This window comes from Phyllostomus hastatus, unplaced genomic scaffold, assembly GCF_019186645.2.
Source record: "Phyllostomus hastatus isolate PE091 unplaced genomic scaffold, TTU_PhHast_1.1 phas_scaffold_78, whole genome shotgun sequence".
NCBI classification, from domain to species: domain Eukaryota; kingdom Metazoa; phylum Chordata; class Mammalia; order Chiroptera; family Phyllostomidae; genus Phyllostomus; species Phyllostomus hastatus.
In genome coordinates, this window is record NW_025334041.1 from 57,421,857 (window position 1) to 57,448,697 (window position 26,841).

The 26,841-nt window shown below is 37.2% G+C and overlaps 2 protein-coding genes across 3 annotated transcripts; both read right to left on the reverse strand.

The window, feature by feature from the left end:
- Positions 1-910: 910 nt before the first annotated feature.
- Positions 911-4,903, reverse strand: CUNH7orf25 (chromosome unknown C7orf25 homolog). 2 transcript variants are annotated; one of them, XM_045828007.1, is made up of 2 exons: positions 4,714-4,868; positions 911-3,845 (listed from the first exon to the last, which is right to left on the reverse strand). In XM_045828007.1, the coding sequence occupies exon 2, from the start codon at positions 3,822-3,824 to the stop codon at positions 2,559-2,561; it is 1,266 nt and encodes a 421-aa protein (XP_045683963.1). In that variant the 5' UTR covers positions 3,825-3,845; positions 4,714-4,868; the 3' UTR covers positions 911-2,558. The 2 variants fall into 2 exon arrangements, with proteins under 2 accessions (XP_045683963.1, XP_045683962.1); XM_045828006.1 differs by having other exon boundaries at positions 913-3,845; positions 4,770-4,903.
- A 4,842-nt stretch (positions 4,904-9,745) lies between these two features.
- Positions 9,746-26,825, reverse strand: PSMA2 (proteasome 20S subunit alpha 2). Its single transcript, XM_045827561.1, has 8 exons — positions 26,680-26,825; positions 17,045-17,121; positions 16,168-16,300; positions 14,255-14,377; positions 13,433-13,514; positions 12,014-12,087; positions 10,656-10,713; positions 9,746-10,572 (listed from the first exon to the last, which is right to left on the reverse strand). Exons 1-8 carry the CDS (start codon positions 26,718-26,720, stop codon positions 10,456-10,458), a joined length of 705 nt encoding a protein of 234 aa, XP_045683517.1. The 5' UTR covers positions 26,721-26,825; the 3' UTR covers positions 9,746-10,455.
- Positions 26,826-26,841: the final 16 nt, after the last annotated feature.

A 26,841-nucleotide genomic window follows, 5' to 3' on the forward strand; every position in this document is an offset into this window, starting at 1 on the left:
TATTGCTTTGCATTGTTGTTTAAAATTATAGTCATTGTCTGGAAAAAGACAACAGTTGTTGGGGGACCAGAGCTGTGACCACTTCACAATGCAGTTTTTTCCTATAGCTGTAAGTATCCCAATTGGCCAATACCCCAAGTCCTCAAGTATCAATTCATAGTGCACAGGAAAAGAAATCTATTTATTGATACCTTTTTCTTACTATTCTTTTAAAAGCTTGGCCCTTCACACTGTCTGGCACATGACACTAAAAAATGTGTACTGAATGAATAAGTTAGCATTATGTCAATTCTGTCTTGAACAAATCCAGCTTATACCCATGACTTTACATCCTATCCTTACTGCTCTAGACAAGGCCATTATAGTCCTATCTTTGCTTCCTTTAATTCATCTTTCATACTACAAGTTTTCATTGTTCTCATAAGAGATATGATCATGGCCCATCACTTCTTAAAAATTGCCAATGGCTTTCTAATGCCACTCTGGAAAGAATTACTTTTCTAGTTTCATTCTTTATAAACTGTCCACAGGAGCCTAGGCTTTAAACAAACCCTCACACTCACTTCTGTACCTTCCCTATCCCACTCAGTACCTGTACATATCTTATTAAATCTCACACTAAGAATCCTCAAATGTCATTTCCTGACTTCCTGACTCCATAGCAAAAAATTACTACTTTAATAGTATTTTAAACATAATTCATTTAGAGATTTTAATAAAATTGTACTTCAGCTGTCTACCTCCATTTTAGACTAAAAATTCCTTATGGCAAAGATCAATTATCTTTCATACCAAACTATCATAATAATGCTCAATATTCACAGTAATAAGAACTTAATAGGACTTTCATGGGTGCTTCCAAAAGCCCAAGTCCAATTTCCAACACTGGACAATTTTAGTTGCAATGTAAGTTAAATACAGGATCTGTCACAAATAATGCTTTTTCATTACAAAATCTTTTATTACAAAATCGTAAGCACGTAATTCTGTAACAAAACAGTGTCACATGCAAGCACACCATATGACATTTTAGCTGAAATGTTCAAATTAAAACTATAAATTATTACTCCTTTATAATTACACTATCAACCACACTCACATAGGCATAACTTCTGCCAGACCCTGTATACCTCATTGCATTAAAATGGAACACGAATTACAGCATTCCACCCTAGAAAATATATTCTGAGTAACAGAATCTCTAAAATGCCCCATACACTGAATTTTGCATTTTGTTCCAGAATGTTCCTGGGCCCCAATGATCAAATTTCAACTTCCCTTCTCACAAAATAGGAATTGGCACAGTAGAAAGAGGTTAGGCTGTAATGATATGAAATCATTTAATACTAGCTCCCACATAGTCTAAGCCCTAAGGCTCCATTTTTTCATTTTTAAAACGTGAATACATATCTATGCTAATTTGTTCACCTTGTTACAAATTAAGTACCTAGCACAACCTTGACATAAAAATCTCTTCTCAATTACAAAGTGTCATTCAACAGGTATGCAATCTCCCTGCTACTATTTCACAACAGTGAGATAAATGCAGTTTTCACTTGCTACTTACAAAAGAAAAAGCGAAAATAGGATTCATAATCCAAATATTTGCAATATGGGGGCTGTTTGTATTTAAAAGATCTGAATTTCTTTTCAATGTTTTACATAATTCTCTTTTAATTTGTTCAAATTAATATTTTACCTTAAATGTCCTAGTTTATAGTAGTGTAATTGTCAGCTATCTTTCTTTTTACAAAGGTGTATCAAAAGATCCATAGGACTTGCAAGGTCAGAATTTACTTTTAAAAAGAAAAGAAAAACAAGAAAGCACTTATTCTATATTACTCTTCATAAACATACCCAGACTGCACCTGACACATAGCAATTAGTTTCTCTTCATTGATAATGCCTGTAACTTTAGAATCTAAAATTAATTACACACTATTTCTCCTAGCTTCAACCCATTACCAACTGATAGACCCATATAATAAAAAACAAGCTTGTTTTCACCAGATATTTAATGCAAGATGCTGTGCAGCCACAGCCCATGAAATGTGATTACCAGTAGGTGGGGTTGTAGCTCTACTGAATCAAACAAATAAAAGCATTGTGACACAGCTAAAAGCCTTACATAGATGTACTTCTGTTTTTAGGTACTATAATGTAGACAGCTTGATAAATAAGCTCTTGTGTTTTTCTATTTTAGGAAGTTATATACTTTATAGATGAGAAACAAATCAACTCTGAACTCTCAGTTATTATTTTTACTATAGATTTTTTTCTCCCAATTAAGATAGGAAGACCCAGTCTCTGGTATAAAAACTTATTTCCATGATAATATATATTTCTAAAGATTTCATTTATTTATTTTTAGAGATGGGGAGAGAGGGAAACATCAATGTGTGGTTGCCTCTTGAGCGCCCCCTACTGGGGAACTAGATGGCAACCCAGGCATGTGCCCTAACTGGGAATCCAACCAGCAACCCTTTGGTTCGCAGGCTGGCATTCAGTCCACTGAGCCACACCAGCCAGAGATCCATGATGATATGTAAAAGATATCATCAGCGTTCAGTGTCAATTGTGTAGTCTTTTAGTAAGGGGGTGGCTAGAGCCTCTTTGCTCTCAGTAAGTGCTCTGGGTTGATGGATAAACACACTAAATTTAACACCTTGGTTGTTGGCAGCTCTGACAAAACCACTATTGGCGGTCATTGTGATGGCTTTTAGGGTATCTCCTGTCCCGAAAATTGTTAACGAACGACTATTGATTTTTGAACTGGCCACTAGTCCTAAGGCCCGCTCAGAAGGCTGGTCTGGCACAACAGTAATTCGCTTAATTAGCATAGTGGCCCTTTCCCTCTCCCCAGGTCCTCCTAAAGTCTCTAGAATAGACTGAAAATCCTTGACAGCACATTCACAAGCAAACAGCTCCTTGTCCTTCATAAATGCCTCAAGCTGTGGTAGAATCTGCTCTTTCCTCTCTTGCTCTGCTTGTTCTGTGAGCACTTTTTCTTTAAAGATAAAGTGGGAACCTCCATAGCCGAGGGCAGATACATATGTGATTAAAGTAGTAATGTCCAGATTTACTCTTTTGCACACATCAACTTTAATTTCTGTAGGAAATGCAACACTTGCTAGTATATTTTCTCGGTCTACTCTGGTCACCTGGAAAAGTTCAGGGCCCTCATCATCTGATTCTCTCTTAATGGGTTGCTGTTCTTCAGGGTGATTTAACAGCGAGTTAACTGCTACTATATCTCCCCTCACAGATACGCCCATTTCTTTTAGCTTCTCTGCCATGGGGCTGGAGACACTGTTGTAAAATGCAAAGATGATGTGAGGATTGCTATATTGCACTGGCTGCTGGTAACTGGCCTGAAGGAAGTCTTCAGCTTGCTCAATGATGCTTTTGTCACCATATTGGCCCCTTCCCAGCCAAATATTATGCAGAGCTTCAGCCTTTCGGCCAATGGCTTTTACCCATGTATGACCACCATTTGCAACAACATCCACCACAAGGGTCTGCTTTTTTCCCAAGGTATCTGTGTAACCAAAGACATGGAGAACACTAACAACTTCTTCCAGGTTTTCTGCTGATTCCACTATGGCTCTTAGGTGTGTTAAATTAGTGCTCTGCAAATGGGATTCCTTAATAGCTACTTTCCCAGCTTCTACTTTCTGTAAAAATTTTAATTCAGCCTTCAATTTGCTACACAGCTTTGCAGAACCTTCAATGCCACCTTTTCTTGATCTAGAAAGTGATTCTGCTCTCTTGATCAGTTCTTTGGCTATGGAGATTCGTTCACAGAGCATGGAGTGTGCTGACATGCTGACAGCATTATTCCTTTCCTATCAAAAGAAAAGAAACAAGGCAAATTTAAAGTCCTCAAAAATTATGGTGAGGATTACAAAACTTCAATCTAGAAACAAAATTTATGGAGGCTGAGTCTAGGAAACTGAGTTTCTGCATGTCTGGTTTTGGAGTGTCTCCATCCTCTGACAGCTAAATAAAAAGTGATAGATTTAGTTCTGAACTCTTCCTTAGGTGTGCTGGAATTCTCACTAACTGTAGACCTTTATTTCGTCAGCTGGGAAGTCATGGGATCCACAGAATGAACCGGGTCACGATTAAATGCAGCAATTCTGCAATGAGCTACGTGGGAATTCCCTGTCAGCAGCCTTAGTCCTTGGTTGTAGAGAAATTTTAATAAAAGCTCCTAAAGTCAAGATAAAACGATTAAAATAAAACTATACACAGATATTAGCAAATTGTCCAAAGCAAGACTCTCCTAAAATGCCACATTAAGGCTTTCTAATCTTCTCCTTCATGAATGGGTCTTTAATGGCGATTACACAGGGGTCTATCTGTACACACGCCTCACTCCTGCCTTCAACGCCAACTCCCATTCTTTTAAAGATCTATGGAGTCCACTAGTTTTGTTCCCTCTCCCACTCTGAAGATCAACTAAACTTTGTGGTACCGTCTGTGGCGGCCCCGAGGTCAAGGCCTTCCCGGCTGGCCTCGGCACCAGTACCGCTGAGGCCTGCCAGACAGGCTCAAAAGGCTCTGCAGCCAGAGCGTGGAGGCAGGGCGGGGGTAGACGGCGAGCAGACCCAGCGATGGCTACCCTCCACCCAGACTGGCCAGGCAGTGTCGCCTCCAGGCCTCAAAAGGACGACCAATTTCCTTCCCTCTTCCCCTCCCCTAGCTCTTCACCAGCAGCGCCTGGGACAGCGAGCAGCGGGCAGTGCGCTCGACAAGCTGGGACCCACCGGAAAACCTCACACAGCAGACCCCCCAACGGACTCCGGCCGCTGCTGCTGCTGCTGCTGCTGCTGCTGCTGCTGCAATTCAGCCCGCCAGGGCCGCACGGTCTCTGGCACTTCCCACTTCTCGTGGCCTCGCGCCGGGTGACAAGAAACCGCGATTCCCAGGAAGCAACGCGGGCTCCTGAGCGGGGCTGATGCTAACATGGCCGCCATATTTGTTGATGGCACAGGGCTTCTCCCAATCCCGCTGCTGGATGAGCTTGTAGAGGAACAGCCACCAGGCCCCAAGAAAGGAGCAGGGGTGCACTTCGCGGGGCTCTACCTCACACCAACTGAGACGCCTAGCTCCAGCTCCAGGGTCGCAGGCAGGCTGACCCCGCGCCTTAGCACCTAATCACAGTTGGACCTTTCCTGGGTGACAGTCGGTTCATTTTAGCGGAGAAACTTTTCCGGTGGAGCCCAGCTCCAGCCAAGTACACTGTGTGGTTCTGCGGCCAACCGAGTGCCGGGCAATAGCTGTCTTAGAAAAAATTTTGGCTGAAATTACACATCTGTTAAGTGCTGGAGCTGGGATTTCTGACTTCAGGCCAAAGCACTTTCCATTACACCATACGGGATCTCCCTATAAAGTGGGACGCATCTTCAAAAGAGAATAAATGATTAGGTGACTTCTTAGGGGCTGGGAAATTTACATTTAGTAATATAAATTAGTAATATAAATTTAGTAAAGTGCCCAAAGTCACCCAGAAACGTTAGGGCTTCATTAAGGCTAATTTTAAAAATTAAGAGGACTTCAAGTTAAAATTAATCCTATGTAGACTTCCTCAAACCTTTCTGCAGTTAACAGTAAAGAGACGAAAAAAATAAACTCCCAAAACAAAACGAACAAGACTGCACCTGACACTTTTGGAAAACAGAAAAGCAGTAATTATTTTATGTTTCTATATGGGAGGCATTGTTAAGTGCTTGTCACATATAAATTTATCCTATTTTTCTCAACAACCTAAAAAGCAGACATATTTTACAGTTAAGTCAACACAGATTGGTTATTTGAACACAGGCAGCCTGAAGATGGAGGATTTAGGAATGGGCAAAACCTTGCCCATTGTTTGCAAAGTGGAACCCCAGAATGGCTTTGAAGCTGCAGACAGATGCCTGGAAGGCAGAAGACAGGGGAGCAGTGAGGCAGGATCGAAAATGGGCATTGCTGAGGTCTGAGTAAGAAAAAAACACCGAAGTCCTCTCTCCTATTTTGTGCAGCTAGCCACAAGACTAGAGTTTATGATGATGTAGATAGGGAACCAGAGGGGTTCCATGAAAAGTTCTATTGAATGGTGAAATGCTATGGGTTCCTTCTCTGCCCACTCTAGAATGCTGGCACTCAGCTCCCATTCTCCCCACCACCCTTCCCTGCAAAACATTTTATTTTGGAGAAACTGAGCAAATGAAAGAAAGACCATAGAGGTTTGTTGTTGTTTTTTTTAAGATTTTATTTATTTATTTTTTAGAGAGGGAAGTGAGGGAGAGGGACGAGGGGGGGGAGAGAGAGAGAGAGAGAGAGAGAGAGAGAGAGAGAGAGAGAGAGAGAGGGAGAGGGAGAGAAACATCAATGTGCAGTTGCTGGGGGCCATGGCCTACAACCCAGGCATGTAGCCCGACTGGGAATCGAACCTGTGACACTTTGGTTGGCAGCCCGCGCTCAATCCACTGAGCTACGCCAGCCAGGGCAGACCGTAATTTTGTAGGTGCTGATATTCACCATCCCTCAGTTAAGTAGATTTGGAACTTAAAAACAGCACTTCCAGTTTTGTTTAGAATCCGAAGGCAACAAAATACAGAACAAAAGTTTCAAAAAATGTCCTTTTGCAGTCTCAGATAAGGTATTACAGCTATGAATCAAGATAATTTTTAAGAGGTGATAATGTATAGGAATGAGTTCTTCAAAATCAAAAAAGTTACCTCAAATTTTGAACATCAATAGAAAAAAAGGCAGGGTAAGTACATACCCCCCCCCCCCCAAAAAATAGAATAAAAAAGCAAATACAGCAACAAAAGGGGCCAATCGTTTTAAAAACAAAAACAAAGGAAAGAAGTAATTTCTCAATGCTAGAAAATTTACCAAAACTGGAAAAGGTACCAATATTTACAGGGTAAGGCCCTGCTGAGAACGCAGAGCAATGAATGTTAACCCTGCAAAGGTCATGGCTCATCTGATATATACTCTTTTCTTAAGGAACGCATACAAAGGCACATCACTGTAGATTTCAGAACATTTCTGATACACGAAACAATCCTAAGAGTGGCAAAGGGGACAAACAGGTGCAGGGGTGTCTAACCCGCAGCCTACTGGCAGCATGTAGCCCAGGATGGCTATGAATGCAGCCCAACACAAAATCATAAATTTAGTTAACATTTTTTTTTTTTGCTTATCAGTTTGTTAGTGTTTGTGTATTTAATGTGTGGCCCAAGACAACTCATCTTCTTCCAGTGTGGCCCAGAGACACCAAAAGGTTGTACACCCCTGGAAAAATTTGGCATCGAAAATAAAGAGCATTAGACTTCTCATCAGCAACTAGAAGGGAGTAAAGTAATACTTTCAAAATGTGGAGATAATTATTTCTAACTTGGAATTTTTAAACCCGCCAACTAAAGACAGATGGTTCCAAGAAACTTCCTGGAATGATGTTGGGGGCGTGGGTTTGAAGGGCTGAGCTAGAACTGTTTGATTACCTGATATCCGACCATAAAAACAGTATGCAGAAGGTTTTACAATCCTGTAGGGGAAAACTGGCAATTAGTAATAGCTCCACAGAAAATAAAGCCAACAAAAATGTGAGGCTGTATCACCCCCTGGAAAATTTAGAAAATATAATTATAGTACACTTACACAGCTGTAATAAAAACTAAAACATTGTGATCTAATAAAATTGAGAGAGGGAAAGTGAGTGTGGTGTTTTAAATTCTCATCTTGCAAAATAGTTTGTATAGTGGCTAAACTTCAGAACCCAGAAATAGAGTACTTAATGAAATACCCCCCAAAATTAAGAGAGATGCAACTCAGGGACATGGTTTTTGATGAAGTGTTAAAGTTATCTAACTGTTCATGGCAGTAGGTATTGCTTTGTCTTTAATAAGGTTCTTGAGTCAATGGAGTCAGAATGGAAGAAACCATGTGAGGTAATGTGACATTAATACAAAACCCTAGACTGGGTTTCAGGAAATCATAATTCTATATTAAGGGAGCTACAAACTCTTAAGTTTTTGGCCAATTCATTAAATACTTCAAATGTCCCCGTTTTCCCCCCTTTGCCTGCCTCCACTCATCCCTCTCCCCCATCCATCACCACACTGTTATCTGCGTCTGGGAGTTATGCTTATGTTTTTGGGCTAATCCCTTCCCCTTATTTCACCCGTTTGTGTTTTTCTTGGAGTAGAGCACTTGCCTCCAATAGCAAGTAGACACCTGACAAAGTGGTGAGGTTAAGGACTCAGATTTGGCACTTTTGGTCCATAAACATAACTCAATAGATAAAAACTCTTGATCACCCCATCACCTGATCAGTGCCTAAACGGCATTTAATAATTGTAAAGATCAGTATTATTCTTCCTTATTTCACCTTTTGTTGTGAATTTTAAATATTTTCATGTCTCACTGCTAAAAATTGTTTTGTAAAATTAAATTCATGGTTAAGTGAGGAACTGAAAAAGAGGAAAGGAGCAAGTGGAGACAAAAGTTTTAAGATACTAGTTAAACCAAAAACAGAGAGGGATTATGACAATTAGAAACATTTTGACACTTAAATAAAAGCAGCTAGAATATACAGACTAGAAATGACTAGAATTTTGGAACATTTAGGGATGCAGGGGAATGGGTGGCTAAACCAAATAACTTGGGCAAAAGGAGGGCTTATTCTGTTATGTATTGATTTTAGAGAGGACGGAGAGAGGGAGAAAGGTATCGAGAGTGAGCTAGCAAGCCTGGTTTGTTTCACTTAACCATGCATTCTTGGTTGATTCTCCTATGTACTCTGGCCAGGGACTGAACCTGAAATCTTGGGATACTGGGATGAGCTCTAACCAACTGACCTACCCAGCCAGGGCCCAGGGTTTATTAAGGTCAATGAAAATAAAAAACAGCTTCACCTGAACTGTGCTTCACATTTAATGAAGCAAGAGGCAATCAACTCTTGACAAAACGTGCTTCAGCTAGTTTTTTCCTGTTTTTATTATGAATGAAAATCCATGTGGTTTCCTTTTGTCATAAATGCTTTGTTTTTCCTTTCTTTGATTTGTAGAATTGTGGTATTCTTCTAGTCGCAAAATGAATTTGCTTCTTGAAGTAAATTCAAAGGCGGCTAAAACTAAAGCAAACCATTAACCTTGCCAAGGCCCTTCACTTGCATTATCAAATTATTTTTGGAAAACCCTAAGATAATTTACCTTGTGCTGTCACTTAGCCAGTAAGTGGGAGACCTAACACCTGACTCTGAAAACCATCCCTTTTTATCACTATCTTCATTTTCTTGTATGCTGAATTCACAATGTACCAAGAGCCCATAAGGAAAGATTATTAGATGAGGTTTTCAAGACAAACATCTTGAAATAAGAAGTTCGCATGTACCATAATAATGCTTCTGCCACAGCCATGGGTGTGTAGAACTGAGAATTCTGACAAAAATGCTCTAGGACTCCTTTTCCCTGAAATTGGCTAAATTTTAATCAAAATCTTTTTAACTACACTGAAATCATGGATATGCCTACCATTTGTTGGTAAAATGACAATCATAAACTCTCCCTATGTTCTGTGAGCCAGCCTACTGACGTGATTTCTCTTATCCTTAAAAAAGACAAAGAAAACTATATTATGTCTTCATATATAATGAAAAGAGTTCAGATACTCTATTATTAGCTTGCTTGTATGGTGGCTTGCATGTATGGTTACTCTGAGATTACATGAATGATCGAGTCTTAAACCAGAGTTTTGACACTTGAGTATTAGTATTTTATTTCCAGCACTCATGTCCATCCATCGTTGACTTTGAAATCTAGTAAAACTAAAGAGCTCTTTTAAAATACATTTACCTACTTGTGATGTAGAAACCAACAGGAACCAGTACATAATTTACTTACTTACATAATATATCTCTATAGGAGACTATTTGGCTTAGTTCTCTTCAAAGCTGCAGTTCTACCTCACAGAACATCCTAGGGTTTTACTGACCCACACCTAATGGTGCCTAAGAAACATCTGCCTCTTGAATCCTACCTCCTCTCATGAATCCATGAAAGTCTGCAGATTCTTAGATCTAAAAGTAGTATTTACCAGAATCAGCATTTTGCTTTATTGAAGCATAGACAATATCTGGTAGTAAAAAGGGTAATAAAATTTGACTTAACCAAACCACATGAAGACTAAAGAATGATCTCACCATTCTGTTTTGCAATGTAGTTTCCAGGAATCAACTGTGACATAAAGCAGGAAATGAGTATTTTAAAAATTTTTACTAACTCCTAAAAAGCTGCAAGTTAGATTTAACAGTTTATTATGATTTGCAAGTGTCATTTAAAAACATCGGTCCATTAAATCATGTAGAAACAGGTATGCAAAAGTTTGCGAAACAAAACATACTTTAAACATGTTTAAGTATAGTGATTATCTGAAACTCCAGATTTTTCAGTCACTTCATTATTATGCTATGGCAGCTAAGTAATCCTTAACTTCAGTTGGAGTAAGTCTCCTAAATCCAGTTTCATTGCAGATTCCAACTTCTATGTTATCTTCTGTCATTTGCCCTTCAAAGCTTTCCTATTGATGAGGAAGAAAAAAAGGTCAATTCTCCAAACAATGACAAATTCATTATAAATCCAACTGTTAGATATTGGACTAACCTTTAGGGTTAATATGGCTGTATGAATGGCATCTTCAAGTTCTAGATCTTCATTGTATCTAAAGAATGTTATGAAGAAAAAAAATAATTTATGGTACTATTTATACTATTTATAATTATTTAAACAGTGATAGTAACAGCTTATTAAGACTTTTAAAAAATTTAAAGCACTCTTAAAATACTAAGGTACAGATTAATTATTTTAGCCATCTCATTGAGATAGTCATCCACAAATAAACTGACAATAATTTTAGGTGCATTCCCATTATCACGATGATAATTCCCCAGATGAGTTTATTTTAGGAAACTTCTTTAAGTATAAATAATTCAATATAATCAGAATGTGGTGGAAATATAATAATTTAAAAAAATAAAGCAGAGCCCTGGCTTGTGTGGCTCAGTGGACTGAGTGCCAGCCTGTGAACCAAATGATCATAGGTTCAATTCACAGTCAGGGCACATGCCCAGGGTTGTGGGCCAGTCCCCAGTAGGGGGAGTGTGAGAGGCAGCCACACATTTATGTTTCCCTCCCTTTCTCCCTCCCTTCCTCTCCAGAAAGAAACAAATCTTTAAAATATAATAATAAAGCAGAGAAAACAGACTTTTGCTAAAATTCCTAGTTTGTTTTTATAAGCCGTACCTCTATGTGAAATGTTTTGAAGACTCACTAATAAAATGTAAACAGAAAAGGGAAGTGCTTTAAGATCCTAAAATTATTTAAGTTTACCAATTAATCCCAGGTCTGAGACTGTTAGCAATCTTAACACTATGTGGAAATGTACCAATAAGGGTCATCTGTTAAAGTCAATTACAAACTTTTCCCATTCAAAATGTAGGACATTACTGGTGGACTACAATAATGCTGAGTCTAGAATACAACTGGAAATAACTGAAAGCAATTTCCAATGCTAGGGCAGTGACAGCAGGTTTTCCCCATGCTCTACTTTTTATTAAGCATGTGTATCATATATTTATTCTACCACCAACACCAGGTATTTGGCTTCACAATTTATATTTGTAATTATCATAATGTAAAATGTTACCAGTAATCATGTAAAAATGTTCTTCCCAAAAGTTTTTTTCCAAATTTGCTTGGCTTTTTTTTTTTGTTTGATAGGACAAGTTCTTAAGAAATTAATGTTACCATTTAATATACTGAAGATTAGAGAACTAGGATGGGGAATCTTCTGTTTGTTTCATCTGTAAGTAGGGTCAAATACAGAGTAATACGACAGATTTGGACTCATGACATTAGTTATTTAAAATGAGCTAAAAACAAAAATAAGTAAATAAGTAGAAAAAAGAAAGCTGAAAACCATAAAGTAAGTTCGCTAATAAATCCATTTATGGTCAGCTTACCTTTTCTCAAGGAAAGTTTTCCCATTCACATAATTCTTTCCCATTGCTGTGGCTTTCCAGGCAAAGTAAGCTCCCTAAACCAGGAAGGAAAACCCATATTCAAATCATTAATCTAATTATAGCCCTGCCATTTATTTTCTGGCTTTATAATTTGTCTCTAACTTCTAAGGTCATAAAGTTGGTTATTCTCTTTAAAAAGTTCCAGGGATAAATAACAAAAGGTATTTAGAAACTTTTAGAAGTAATGGAGAAGTTCTGTATCTTAATGGTGGTGATGGTTTTCTCAGGTATTCACATATATCAAAACTCATCAAATTGTACCCTTTAAAAATGTGCAATTTACTGTACACAATTTATGTAAAAAAGCCAGTTAAAGGAAACTCAGGTTAACTTAAAGCAAACAATTTACAGTAATCTTTTAGTTTACTAGGATTAAAGGGTTCTACAAAAGTGTCATGTATCTGAAAAATGGTGCTCAATTCATCTCATCATCACTGGTGAATAAATTAATTAAATGAAAGCAGTAGCAATGTCATGACTTCATCTGTTGAAAAAGTACATATGACCATACAAACACACAAATATAAACATTTTAAGAGAAACAACTGCTTTTAGATAAAACAGGAAAAAAAGGGCAAAAGGTGAAACCTGGATTCCAGTCGTAGTAGTTTCTGCTACTCACTGGAAAGGAAAGTAAGAGGGCCTGTCATGTTGCTTTAGAAAATCAAGAGATGCGGTAACAAAGTTCTCAAAATACTTCCTTTTTCTTAAATAACAACCAAAATATTTTCCTTTGTCTTTACACAAAATGTGAATTAGGTGAACCTAGAAATATCTAATGGTTCATAAAATATGAAAGATCAGTTCCTAATCATTTTTTTTCTTCCAGTTTTCTTCACAGCAAATGAGAAGGATGTGGAATAGGCAACATTCATATACTTTTTAACTTGAGAGACCAATCCTCTGCTTTAGAACAGACAAGTCACCCATTTGGCAAAATGAAAGGCAGTTACACCAACGTTAGCACAGGATTAGTCACACTCCAGTCAGCCTCAAGATTAAATAGATGGTAAAGACTATAACATGTCCTCTAGACCTGTATATTTCACTACAATATTTCTCAAAGGAACAGAATTCTAAATTTTGGAAGATTTGATAACTATTTGAACAAATCATTCAATTATGTGAAGTTAATGAACATGAAAGAAAAACAGAGGGCAGAACTAATGTAGCTTCCTTATCAAAAGGCTGAATTACCAACACTTCAAATGTGCAAATAAATATGTACTACTACATACTTTCTAAAGCCCAAAAGAAAAAGACAAAATATTGTTAATTTAAAATTTTTTATGGTTATTTTTATTAGCTATTAAAGAAGCACTTTAACAAATCCCTCAAAATACACATGACAATACTTACTGATGGATCTGACTGAAATAAATATGGTCGTCCTTCATTCCAACCACAAATTAGTAAAGAAACTCCAAATGGACGGACACCACTGAACAAAGGAAAATGAAAATTATGTCTTCATGTTGTTAAAGTCAATCTAAGTTAAGAATTTATTAAAACTCTCAAGTAAAGCAAATTATCAGGTAAACCGTATTAGACTTATAAATTCCTCAAAAGGTATTTCCTACTTTTTCTTAATAATCAATTCAAAATTAATTCTCTTTGTGGAATCAAGGAACCACAGTTAAATCATTTTGGTAAATGGAGTGATACAAATACTGAGTTTAATAAGTGTGGCGTAACATTTAGTGTCCTAACAAAATGACAACCTTCAACAAATGCAGCTTTCCCACTGGCATTACATATGAGCAACTACCTTTATGCCACTTCATCCATTTTCACACCCAAATCCAACAGAATTAAAATGAATATGGAGGTGTCAAAGAGCTTTGTTTTCATGGTGAGCTTATGACAATTTCTGATGGAGAAGATAAACTTGGAAACATCAGGGCTGTCTGGGTATAAAGGAGTGTTTTAGTACCTGGTCAAAGAACTTTATACAGAAGCTACTTTCTACTGCTTTCTCCTATTATACCAATAGCAAGAAAACATCCAATTTTTCCTTAAGAAAATATTCTAACTCCAGGTGAGAATTTAATCATATTCATGATTTTATCTATTTGTTAAACAAATACAGAAATAGTAAGTTATCTTTTTAAATACATCTGTGCTTCTAAAATGATTTTCTTTCTAATTCATGACACATTCCAAGTAATAAAATCAACTTACCCTGACTGGGTATATTCTTGCATCACAGAAGCTATTCTCTGAACCAGCTGAGCTGTGGGAATGGGTTCTTGGTAAACAAGGTAATATTGCTGAGCTAGTTTTCGAGCTCTGTGCACAAGCACTCTAGCAAACAAGGAAGAAGGTTTAATTAAAATTAAGACACTAAAAAAAAAAAAAAATTAAGAGTCTAGTACCTAAAGACTCATTCTCCTTCTAAAGGCATATACCTACAGCACAGTTTTACATGTATCTCTCTTAATAGTAGCTGTCTACTTAAAGTCAGTCTTGCTCTTACATGATTCCAGTTAATTTACAAGAAGGTATCAGTGTCACAGAGGAGATGTACCACAGCAGATGATTAAGGACACAAAAAAGAGAGACTAGGGATACCAGCCAGCTTAATAACAACAGATTTAGTGTACACAATGAGAGTTTTATCACCTCTATAGTTTCAAGATTGTGCTCCTTATCTCGAGAGCAGTCATCTTGTTTTATATCTCATTCCAGCAAACAGATACACCTGCACATGTGAATATACACACCCAAATTTCAGGCATTTTTTTCTCACTCTGCTTCAAAAGACTGATTGAAATGATTCAATCTTTTCTACATCTATACATCAAAAAGTACTTTTTAGAGACTAAGGGAGAGCAAAAACTACTTATAAGTTAAAAAATGTGAAATTTATCAAAAGAGTATACTATGTAGCCATCAAAAACATACAGGAAGACAAATAGGATGTACTTTATCTGCTCATATATTACTGATCTGAACCATGTACATTATCCCCCCACACAATACTAATGTCCCCGTTCTCTCAGTTTATTCTGTCAGTGGTAGCACACTGAGGCATTCCTTCTATGCAGCAGTAACAGGATCCACTGTAGTGAAGTCTAGTCACCATTCCAGCCATTTTTCAACTTAAAGTGAAATTCTGGCTCCACCTATCTTGTTCCACACAAAATCAAGAATGAAGTCATACCCCTTTTATGGTTAAATGACAGACATAGGAAAACTGTCCGTCTTTCAACTTGTTGGTGCCCTGCTGTAACTCTATCTCCTTGTGTGTAATATAAAAGGAGTAAACAGATGTGCAACTGGACCCCAAATGGCTGCCATATTCTGCTATTTTCAATGGCCTTGGAGAGTTTTGTCCCTTTACTAAAAACAGAAATAAATATAATGGAGTTAACTCTGGATGGTGATGCTTTCTTCTGCTGCTTGATGCCATTTTTTCCCGCAAATGTTTTTAAAATTGTTTATTGATTTTAGAATGAGAGGAATGGAGGGAGAGGAGAGAGGTGGGAGGGAGGGAGGGAGGGACAGAGACAGACACACACACACACTGACGTGAAAGAAATGTGACAGACACCAAGTGGCTGCCTCCCATACATGCCCCAATTAGAGATTGAACCCACAACCTAGATATGTGCCCTGACAAAGAATTCAACCTCCAACCTTTCGGTATATGGGATGAGACTCCAATGACCTGAGCTACCTCAGCCTGATGACGTTTTAAAATGTAGTTTATTATACCTGTTATAACTAGTATTGCTTATAAAATCCATTAGAAAAGAGCAAAGTCCTTGAGGCACAGCCCTTGGATGGCAGAAGAGGGATTGTCATCAGAAAGGAGGAACTACTAAAAAAAAGTTAATAAGAATAAGTACTCTTTCTATCTCCTCTTTTACAACAAACATGCTCTGAGTATCTTCCTTAAAATAACTCTCAGTCTGTCATGTACAGGCAAACTTAAATTCCGCCGCCAGTGATGCTGCTGTTGCTACACAAAAGAAGTAAAAAGCCAGCTGGGAGATTAAAGGAAAAACACTCCTTAATTTTTTTCTCCTCAAACAGATTATGAGCAAGACATGAGATGGTGAAAATAAATATTAATAAATAGTATAACGTACCTATAATCTGGACCCATGCCACTATATACCAAGCCTATATGTTTGGTAATTGGTTCCACTTTGTGGACACTTCGCTCATCATATAGAATGGATTTTTGTTTCTTCTCCGTTGCTAATACCACACCATTTGCAGCTTAAAAATACAACAATAAAACAACACTTAAATGTTTAATAATTTGAAGAATGTTTCAACAGTTTTTGAATTATACCTACATTTCACCCATTTCCTCTTACTTATAAAACTTTTTCTTCTGGGTTTCTATATTAAAATGACCTAAGAAATAACAGTAAATCAATTTCTCCCTAACAAGTCATCTATATACACTAAGAAACCCCTATAGCTGACAATATTAAATGACTTTTCTTAAGGTAAGAGACCACATGTTTTAAAATAATGAAATTTTGCCTACTGTTCATATAATAGAAAATTTAAAGTCAATGACAGGGACTTTTTTCAAAGGGTATCTTTAGATTAAGCTTTATAAATAACTGTTTCTAAATTACAGGAAAGATAAAAACTGCCAGAGAAGAGTGATATCTAATCAATGGAAAAGTGAAAGAATACTCAGTTATCTGAATGGGAAAGACTATAAATTATCATACTTAGTAAATAAAGGTCCTATGTTTATTTTGAGAAAAAAATTAATTACCTTTTCAGGTTTATTACTTCCTTTAAACCTTAAAATACTATAAATTAACAAAAAGAACTGTTAAAAATTATGTTGCTATAGCTATTTATTTATAAATTAATTACTATGTTGTTGTCTTTAAGGAATTATAACTTAGTATATGGAATCATATATGGAATTATAACTTAATTCCATAAGGACAACAGGATAACTATTAACAGGCATCTGAAATGAATGAATTTAATTACCTTTAATTCCCACTGAAGGTGCTCCACCAGCTACAGCAGCCAAAGCATATTCGATCTGGACAAGTTTACCAGATGGGCTTAAAAAGAAACAAATACATTTGTTAAATTCACACAATCTCAAATATTAAAGAAACAGCTCTTAAAAAGGCAGCTATATAAGCCCATTAATCAAAAATCAAGAGGCCCTGGCCAGGTGGGTAGCTTAGTTGGTCAGAGCGTTGTCTCAGTATGTCTAGATTGGGGGTTTAATCTCTGGTCAGGTCACATAAATAATCAACCAATGAATGCATAAATAAGTGGAACAAATTGGTCAGTCTCTCTCTCCCTTCATCTCTCTTGAAAAACTACAAAAAAAGAATAGCTTGACTTTGAAATTTATCATGAAGTTGTACAGATAAAGTTTACCAGGCAATTTGAACATATTCATAGTGAGGTACTGAACTCTTTCATTTGATTGTTTATTTCTTGTCTGCTACTTAAAGAAATATCATTACTGCTGCCTTTCACCACTTACCTCAGCCTTGTGACTTTGGGCAAGTTATTAAACCTCTATGTATCTCAGTTTTCTCATATGTAAAATGGGGATAATAGTACTGTAGTAGTTTTACCTATCTCAAAGACTGTGAAGATTAAATGAAGTGATGCCTTTTGTCTCCAGCACAAAATTAGCAGTAAATAAACACAAAATAGTAATGTTGAATGTTAAATACCAAACAACAGCAGCGTATGTTTCATGTGGGTGAAGTCATATATACATTTTAGAAAGTAGAATGGCCTAAGATGTAAGACCTAGATATCAGTCACAACAAAAGTACTTCTTATATAATGTAAAACTATTTTTAGAAGTCATGAACTGGTTTTATGTAACACACCTGGTTCCATGGGTTTGGTAGCTAAATACTTGCCCCCGAATGGCTTTTTTAGGTTATACTTTATTTTGATCTAGTTGTTGAATTAGAATCATCATAAATGTCACAGATCAACCTTATTTATAAAGTCCTTGAGTGGAATTAAATTGTTCAAAGTGAAACAGCTAGGTACATAGCTCCAGACTACTACTGAAAAGAAAATCTTGAGTTTCAAAGTCATCTCTTTTAGCTTCATAAAATTATGAGTACTCTCTGTCACTTAAATCTCAATTCATACCATTCCACCTTGCTCCAAACACGGACTATTCTTAGGTTTCAAAAACCCTTTGACAAGCTAATCCTTATTTGGAATGCATTTCAGGACTACCTGGTGAACTCTTTCTTGGTCACCCTTAATCCTTTGTAGAAATGTCATGTCCTGGGGAAGCTGCCCTGACCATGCCAAACTAGGTTGAAAAACATACCCTCATGCCTACGGTGTCCTGTACCTCCTCTCAGGCTAAGAATCATCACACTTGAATTATTTTTTTGCAATATCTGTCTTCCATAACAAAGTATAAGCTTTATTCAGTCAATATTCCAACATATAACCTATTACCAGGAGTCCATAACCATTTGGCTGACACAGACACATCCAGTCCCATCTAAAGAAGTCTAGGAGTGGTAGTTTAAAGACTCTTACGTAACAAAATTAGCTGACTTAAGCAGAATGACATAAATAGGCATTTAAATTAGTTAATTAGGCTGTGCTTGTTTTCCTTTCACGGTCACTTTTCCAATTACCAAATCATGGTATTCTGGGTCCATCCCACACAGCTTTCAATTATTGTTGAATACCTAGTTCAACTAACTGTACTCTGCCATATAAAAAGTGTTCCTGAGTATAATGCACAACCACATTTTTAGTATGCATTATACATGGGATTACTATGCCCATGTCATGTAATCATTATACCCATGTATAATGTGCATCCTTATCTTTCCCTCAAAAATTTGGGCAAAAAGTGCATATTTTATACGGCAAAATGTGGTGCCTCTGGGGAACCCATTAAAAGCTCAGGTAAACTTAAGTTTCCTTTTATCACTTATATACACATTTATCGTTGCATCTTTGTGTATAAAAACTCAAATCTGTGAGCTCACTGACTAATCTCTGTATTCAATCATGCCTCTACCCTATTCTAAAGCACCATCTCTACTTGGGATAACTGAAATAGCCTTCTAACTAGTTGTCCTCTCTTCCATCTTTCCACCCAGAATTACCTTTGTACCATGTCACCCCCTGCTTAAATTCTAGAATAACTTCTTGGTTCAGTTAAACTTCTTACTCTAGCCCTATGAGATTAGACTTGACTCATACTAACTCCTTTCTCACTACACTCTAGCACACTGACCTTATATCAATTTCTTTAAGATTTCAAGCTCTTTCCCAACTTTAGGGCTTTCATGCATGCCCACCCCTCTGTCTGCAACTCTCTCCCTAAATCATCAGTTTTGTCCTTTTCATCTTACAATGTCAAAAATCATCCCCTTTCCTGACTCTGACTACCCAATCTAAAGTTGTATTCCTCTTTAACGTTCTTTTTGTAAAAATTCCAAAAAGTAAGGGAAAAACATTTTCCAAAATGCAATTATAGGAACCAATATGCTTACTCACTTACTGTCAATATCCCCAACTGCATGCAATACACAGGAATACCTTTACTGCCCTTGCCGGTAGCTCAGTTGGTTAGAGTCACCCTGATAAACCAAAGTTGTGGGTTCAATCCCCAAGGAGCACATATGAGAATCAACCAGTGAATGCATAAATAAGTGAACAACAAATACATGTTTCTCTCTCTCCCTTCCTCTCTCCTAAATCAATAAATAAAAGTTGAAAAAGAAAAACTTTTCCAGAGGAAGATAGCAGAGAAGTAAATGGAAGTCACACTTAACCTCCTCCCAAGAATAACCTGGAATCACAACTAATTGTGGAGAATCACCCAGAACAACTGAGAAATAGCAAGAGAAAAGTATTATAACCTCAAACAGATAGAAGAATCAGCTTTGGCACAACCTATCTATACCATCACAACAGTGCACAAGACATGGTTGACACAGTGACACTCAGTAAACCAGCTGGAGGAAAGGATCCACCAAAGAAAGACCCAACAATACTTAAAACCCAATTACATTTAAAGAGTCAATATAAATGGCAAAAAGAGCATCCCAAGAACATCTAATTCAGGTGCTGAAGGAGACAGCACTACTGAATCTCATAGGCCTCCTACCATAGAAGTTCACACCACAAATTCAGGAAACCAGAAGATCAATTGAAGAAGCAGGAGCAAACAAGAAGAGTCTCACAAATGGGAATAGATGAAGAAACAACCCCCAATCAAAAGGAAAGTAAGAATCCTCAGAAGGAATGCTAAACAATATAGGAGCAAGGCAACTATCAGATAGAGTTCAAAACAACAGTTGTTAAGGAAGCTCAATGAGCTCACTGACAATTACCAACAACAGAGAAACTAGGATGAACTTACTGCAAACTGTATTAGCATAAAAAAGGACGCGGAAACAATCAACAAGAGCCAAAGGGAAATGATGAATAAAATTTCTGAATTGAAGAACACATTAGGAATCAAAAGGAGGATAGATAAAGCAAAGCAAAGGATCAATCAGCCAGCTGAAGGGCGGAGGTAGAAAAAAAATCCCAGAAAGAGCAAGAAAAGGAGAAAAGATTCAAAAAGAACAAAGAGGGGTTAAGGGAATTGCAGGACAACATGAAACATATTATATGGTAATAATATCCATATAACAGAGATACCAGAGTGAGAAGAAGAGCATCAAGGAATAGAAAGTCTGTTTGAAAATGTAATGATGGAAAACTTCCCTAATTTGAAGACAGAAAAAGCCACACAAGTCTAGGAAGCAGAGAGGGTCCCAACGAAGAGGAATCCAAAGTGGCCCACTCTAAGAAACAACATGATTAAAATAGCAAAATTCAAAGACAAAGAGTGAATACTATAAGCAGCAGGGGAAAAACAAGAAGTAACATATAAGAGAGCCCTTATAAGGCTAGCAGCTGACTTCTAAACAGAAACATTACAGCCAGAAAGGAAAGGCAAGAAATATTGCAAGTAATGAAAAACAAAAGACCGCAACCAAGTCTACTCCACCCAGGAATGCTCTCAATTAAAACAGAAGGTGAAACATGGGGCTTCCTGGGCAAAGGAAGGCTGAAAGTACACATCTCCACCAAAGCAGCATTGCAATATATGCTCAAGAGACTGCTTTAAGAACAGAAAGAAAAATTGTAAGAGAGAGAGAGGAACACTGGTACAAAGAGAGTAAAATGCAAATGAATAAGGACCTATCAATAATAACCTTAAATGTAATGGACTAAATACTCCAATCAAGAAACACAGGGTAGCTGAATGGATAAGAAAACATGACCCACACGTATGCTGCCTACAAGAGACCTACCTCAGAACAAAACACCTATACAGACTGCAAGTAAAGGGTTGAGGGAAAAAAAAATGTTCCAAGCAAATGGATAAGACAAAAAACCTGGCATAGCAATACTTATACAAGACGAAATAGACTTCAAAACAAAGGCCATAAAAAGAGACACTGAAGGGCACTTCATAATACTCAAGGGAAGAATCCATCAAGACATAAATATTATAAACATGTATGTATCCAAAATCGGAGCACCCGATATAGAAGGAAATTTTGGGAGGACTTCAAGAAAGATATTGACAGTAATACATTTTTTTCTAGGGGATTTTAACACCCCACTATCAAAAGTGAACAGATTTTCCAAACAAAGTATCAACAAGGAATTGTGAAACTGAAGAACACATTCCATCAAACGGATTTAACTAATATGCATATGGAACATTTCATCCCAAAGAAGCAAAGTACAGTCTTTTCAAATGTACATGGAACATTTCAAAAGGAAAACCACATGATAGGACACAACACAAGCCTCAAAAAATTCAAGAAAATTAAAATCATATCAAGCATTTTCTCTGACCACAAAGGCCTGAAGCTAGAAACCATCCTCAAGGAAAAAAATAAAAAACACTCAAATTCATGAAGATTGAATAGCACACTATTAAACAATGAATGGGTGAATAAATGAGATCAAGGAAGAAATCAAAAAATTTTTGGAAATGAGTGAAAATGAACTCACAACAGTCCAAAACTTACGGGACACAGCGAAGGCAAGCTTGAGAGGCAAGTTCATAGTAATACAGGCCTACTTACAAAATACAGAAACATTTCAAATAAACAACCTAACCCTATATCTACAAGAACTAGAGGAACAACAAAAGTCAGAACAAGTAGAAGGAAGGAAATAATCAAGATCAGAGCAGAATTAAATGACATAAGAGACTAAATGAATAATTCAAAGGATTAATAAATCCAGGAGTTGGTTCTTTTAAAAGATAAAAAATCGATAAGCCTTCAACCAATTCATCAAGGCAAAAAAGAGAGATGATCCAAATAAAATCAGAAATGAAAGAAAAGAATTACAACTGGTATGACAAAAATACTAAGGATTTTAAGAAATTACTATGAACTATGTGCATAGAAATTTGAAAACATGGGTGAAATGGACAAATTTGTGGAAAAATATAATCTTCCAAAACTGAATTAAGAAGAAAGCCTAAACAGACTGATAACAGCTTGTGAAATAAAAGCAGTAATCAAAAAACTCCTGGGACACAAAAGCCCTGGACCAGGCAGTTTTACAGGAGAATTTTACAAAACATTTAAGGAAGTACTAACCCTTTCCTTCTCAAGACTATTCTAAAAAATTCAAGAAGAGGGAAGGCTCCCAAACACTTTTTATGAAGCCAGCATCATCCTAATCTCAAAACCAAACAAAGACACAACAATGAAAGAAAACTTCAGGCCAATATTGCTGATGAACATAGACACTAAAATCCTCAATAAAATACTGGCAAACTGCATCCAGCAATTCGTTAAAAACATCATATACCATGACCAAGTGGGAGTCATCCCAGGGATGGAAGTATGGCACAATATTAGCAAATTAATAAACATAATACATCACAAAAACAAAAGCAAAGACAAAAATCACATGATTGTATCAATGGATGTGTAAAAACCATTTGGTAAGGTACAGCACCCATTTATGATAAAAACAGCAAAGTGGGAATAGGGAGAGCATACCTCAACATAATAAAGGTCATTTATGAAAAACCTAAAGTCAACATCATATCCAAAGGGGAAAAACTAAAAGCTTTCCCACTAAGATCAGGAACAAGACAAGGATGTCCATTTTGACCACTTCTATCCAACACGGTATTGGAAGTCCTATCCATACCGATCAGACAAGAAGAAGAAATAAAAGGTATACAAAATGGAAGGAGGAAGGAGAACAGTCATTGTTTGCAATGACTTTGGCAAAACAGCAGGATACAAAGTCAATATTCAGAAATTGAATGCATTCTTGTACACCAACAAAGAAGCATTAGAAACAGCAATCAGAAAAAAATCCCATTTGCTATAACAAGAAAAATAAAGTACCTAGTAATAAATATGACCAAGGAGGTAAGTAAGATACCTGTATTCAGAAAACCACACAACACTGAAAAAAGAAATTAAAGAAGATACAAAGAAATGGAAGCATATACCATGTTCATGTATTAGTAGAAGTAGCACCATCAAAATGACCATACTACCCAAATCAATATATAGATTAAACTCAATCCCTATTAAAATACCGATGATATATTTCACAGATATAGAACAAATACATCAAAAATTTACAGGGAACTATAAACGACCCCACATGGCCACAGCAATTTTGAGAAAGAACAAAGAAAGAGGGATCACCATATCTGACATCAAACTACATTACAAGTCCACAGTAATCAAAATGGTCTGGAACTGGCAAAAGAACAGACACATAGACCAATGGAACATACAAAGAGCTTAGAAATAAACCCAAGTCTCTTGGTCAATTAACAATGGCAGGGCAGAAACATGAAATGGAATAAAAAGAGCCTCTTCAATACACAGTATTGGAAGATCTGGACTGCTATATGTAAAAAAAATGAAACTTGACCACAAACTTACACCATACACAAAAATAAACTCAAGATGGATAAAAGACTTACATGTAAGTATTGATAACATAAAAGTACCAGAGGAGAACACAGGCAGGAAAATCTCAGATATTCCACACAGCAATATTTTCACCGATATGTCCCCTAGAGGAAGGCATATAAAGGAAATAAAACCAAAAAAACAAATGGGATTTCATCAAAATAAAAAGCTTCTGCACAGCTAAAGAAAACACTAGTAAAATGAAAAGGAAACCAACTGTATGTGAAAATATATTTGCCAATGATATCTCGGACAACTGTCTGAACTCCAAAATATATAAAAAACTCACATAACTCCACTCCAGGGAGACAAATAACACAATTAAAAAAATGGGCAGAAGTCCTCAACAAACACGTCTCCAAGGAGGACATACACAGGGCCCTGAGACATTATGAAGGGATGTTCAGCATCATTAGCCAGCCATCAGAGAGATGCAAAGTAAAACAAGGAGATATCACTTCACACAGGTGAGAATGGCCATCACGAACAAATCAACAAACAAGTGCTGGCAAGGTGGTCGAGTAACATGAACCCTAGTACATTGATGATGGAATACAGACTGGGGCAGCCACTCTGGAAAACTGTATGGAAATTTCCTCAAAACACTAAAAATGGAAATGTCAATTCCACTGCTGGGATTATACCCTAAGAATCCGGAAACCCTAATTCAAAAGAACATAAGTACCCCAATGTTTATAGCAGTACACTTTACAATAGTCAAGTGTTGGAAGCAACCAACCTAAGTGCCCAGCAGTAAATGAGTCGATCAAGAAACTGTGTACATTTATTTACACAATGGAATACTATGAAGCAGAACGAAAGGAGGAGCTCCTACCCTTCACAACAGCATGGATGGAGCTGGAGAGCATTACACTAAGTGAAATAAACCAGGAGGTGAAAGACAAATACCATATCACCTCACCTGTAAGTGGAATGTAATTAACAAGACAAACAAGCAAGCAAAATATAACCAGAGAGGAAATAAGGAACAAACTGACAGTAGCCAAAGGGGAGGGGGAGCAAGATAATGGGGGGAAAGCAGGGAAAGGGTACTCAAGGAACATGTATAAAAGGACCCATGGACAAAGCCAAAGGTGGGTAGGACTGAGGGTTGGTGGTAGTGGTGGCAAAACGGAGACAAGCGTATTTGAACAACAATTAAGAAAATTGAAAAAATAAAAAAAGAATACCTTTTCATCCTACATTACAGTCTTTTATCACACCATTAATAATTTAATTCTCATCACAACAGTTTAGAAATAAATGTTTTTAAAATCTAACAGTTGAACCATCATGTTAAAAAAACGAGTTTATTATAATAAAGAAACTTATTATAAAAAGATTCAGTCCCTGATGATATATGGTGGTTTTACATTTCAACTCCACTAGGATTACAATTTCTCAAAAATAAAAGAACAGGTTTGCTTTGTTCACAAATACGAAGTGTCTACTTGGCAAATATTGTTCTTCCTCATTGTACATCAGAACCTTCACTACAGAATTAAATTCAAATTAATTTCATTCAAAGGTTTAAAACATACATACCCTCACTTAATTAGTGAAAAATGTCAAGAGCAAGGAAAGTAATTTAGTATTTTAAGAAAACATCATGTTAATGAAGTGTATTGATTGCATCATCAGAGTCCAGTATGAATGTTGTCTCAGCTATTCACCTATGACCTTGGACAAGTTATTTATTTGTGCCATCTGTGCTTGGCTCATCTGTAAAATGTTGAAATAACGTTGTCAACACATGGTCGTGGAAAGAGATGATGGTTAAGTTGCACCCACACTGAAAGTACTCCACAAGTTATCGCGCCTGCCTTCAGTCGTCAGATAGGAAGACATTGTAATTAAATGGGGACTCACTCTTACGTAACCAAATGGTCAAACTAAACCTTTTCCCGTCGGTTTATTAAATCTTCGATGATTATTTTCTCACATTGGAAACGCTATAAATCACTCAATTGTTCCAAAAGTATACTTACCTTAACCCCTTGCTCTGAAGTAGAAAAGCTTGCAATCTTTTTTAAAGTAAACATATCACTCTCCAAAAAAAAAAAAAAAATCCAAAACGCAAATGTAGCCTAGTAGTCCGGGTTCCACAAACACTACGTGACAGAAAGCTTAGGGCTTTCATTTTTAGCCCCTAGGCTTCTAACGGGGGCATCGAAGAAACCGAAAGCAGATTTCGAAGGACACTAGTACCAAAAGGAGACAGTCCAAATTGTAAAGTTGAGGCTTTCTGAGATCTGACCAACATTTCGAACTCCAGAAGCTCCAGGGTCAGGCCTACCTGGGTAATTCGTAAAGGAAATACTAAGTTCTGAATAGGCCATCCGGGCAAAGATCAGCTAAAGCTGCCGTCTTCCGTAGTCTCCAAAGCAAAAGCAAATCCCTGGCTGCGGGCTGGACCCTCCCACAGGCCCAGGGTCAGCTGGAATCCCCGGACCTCCCGAGGCCTCCCAGAACTGCAGCTCCCCATGCCTCCCGCGGGCCCGACAAATGACTTTGCAAAATCGCATTTCCACCCTCATCCCCTACTAGGCCATCTGAAAGCACCAAGCCAGAGACCAAAGACGTGAGAAAATCCGATCGGCGATTATACCGCAACCTCAGCTACGCAGAGGAGTTCCATACCTGAACGTAGTCAACGAAAAGCTGTAACCGCGCTCCGCCATCTTTACCCAGAGAATCAAAGCGTGTACACACTCTTGCGCACTGCAGATGGCCTCTTTTCACGTTCCCGCGCCCCGCCCTGCTTCTCCTCTCATTGATTGGAAGAAAGTCAGAGCCGCTCCA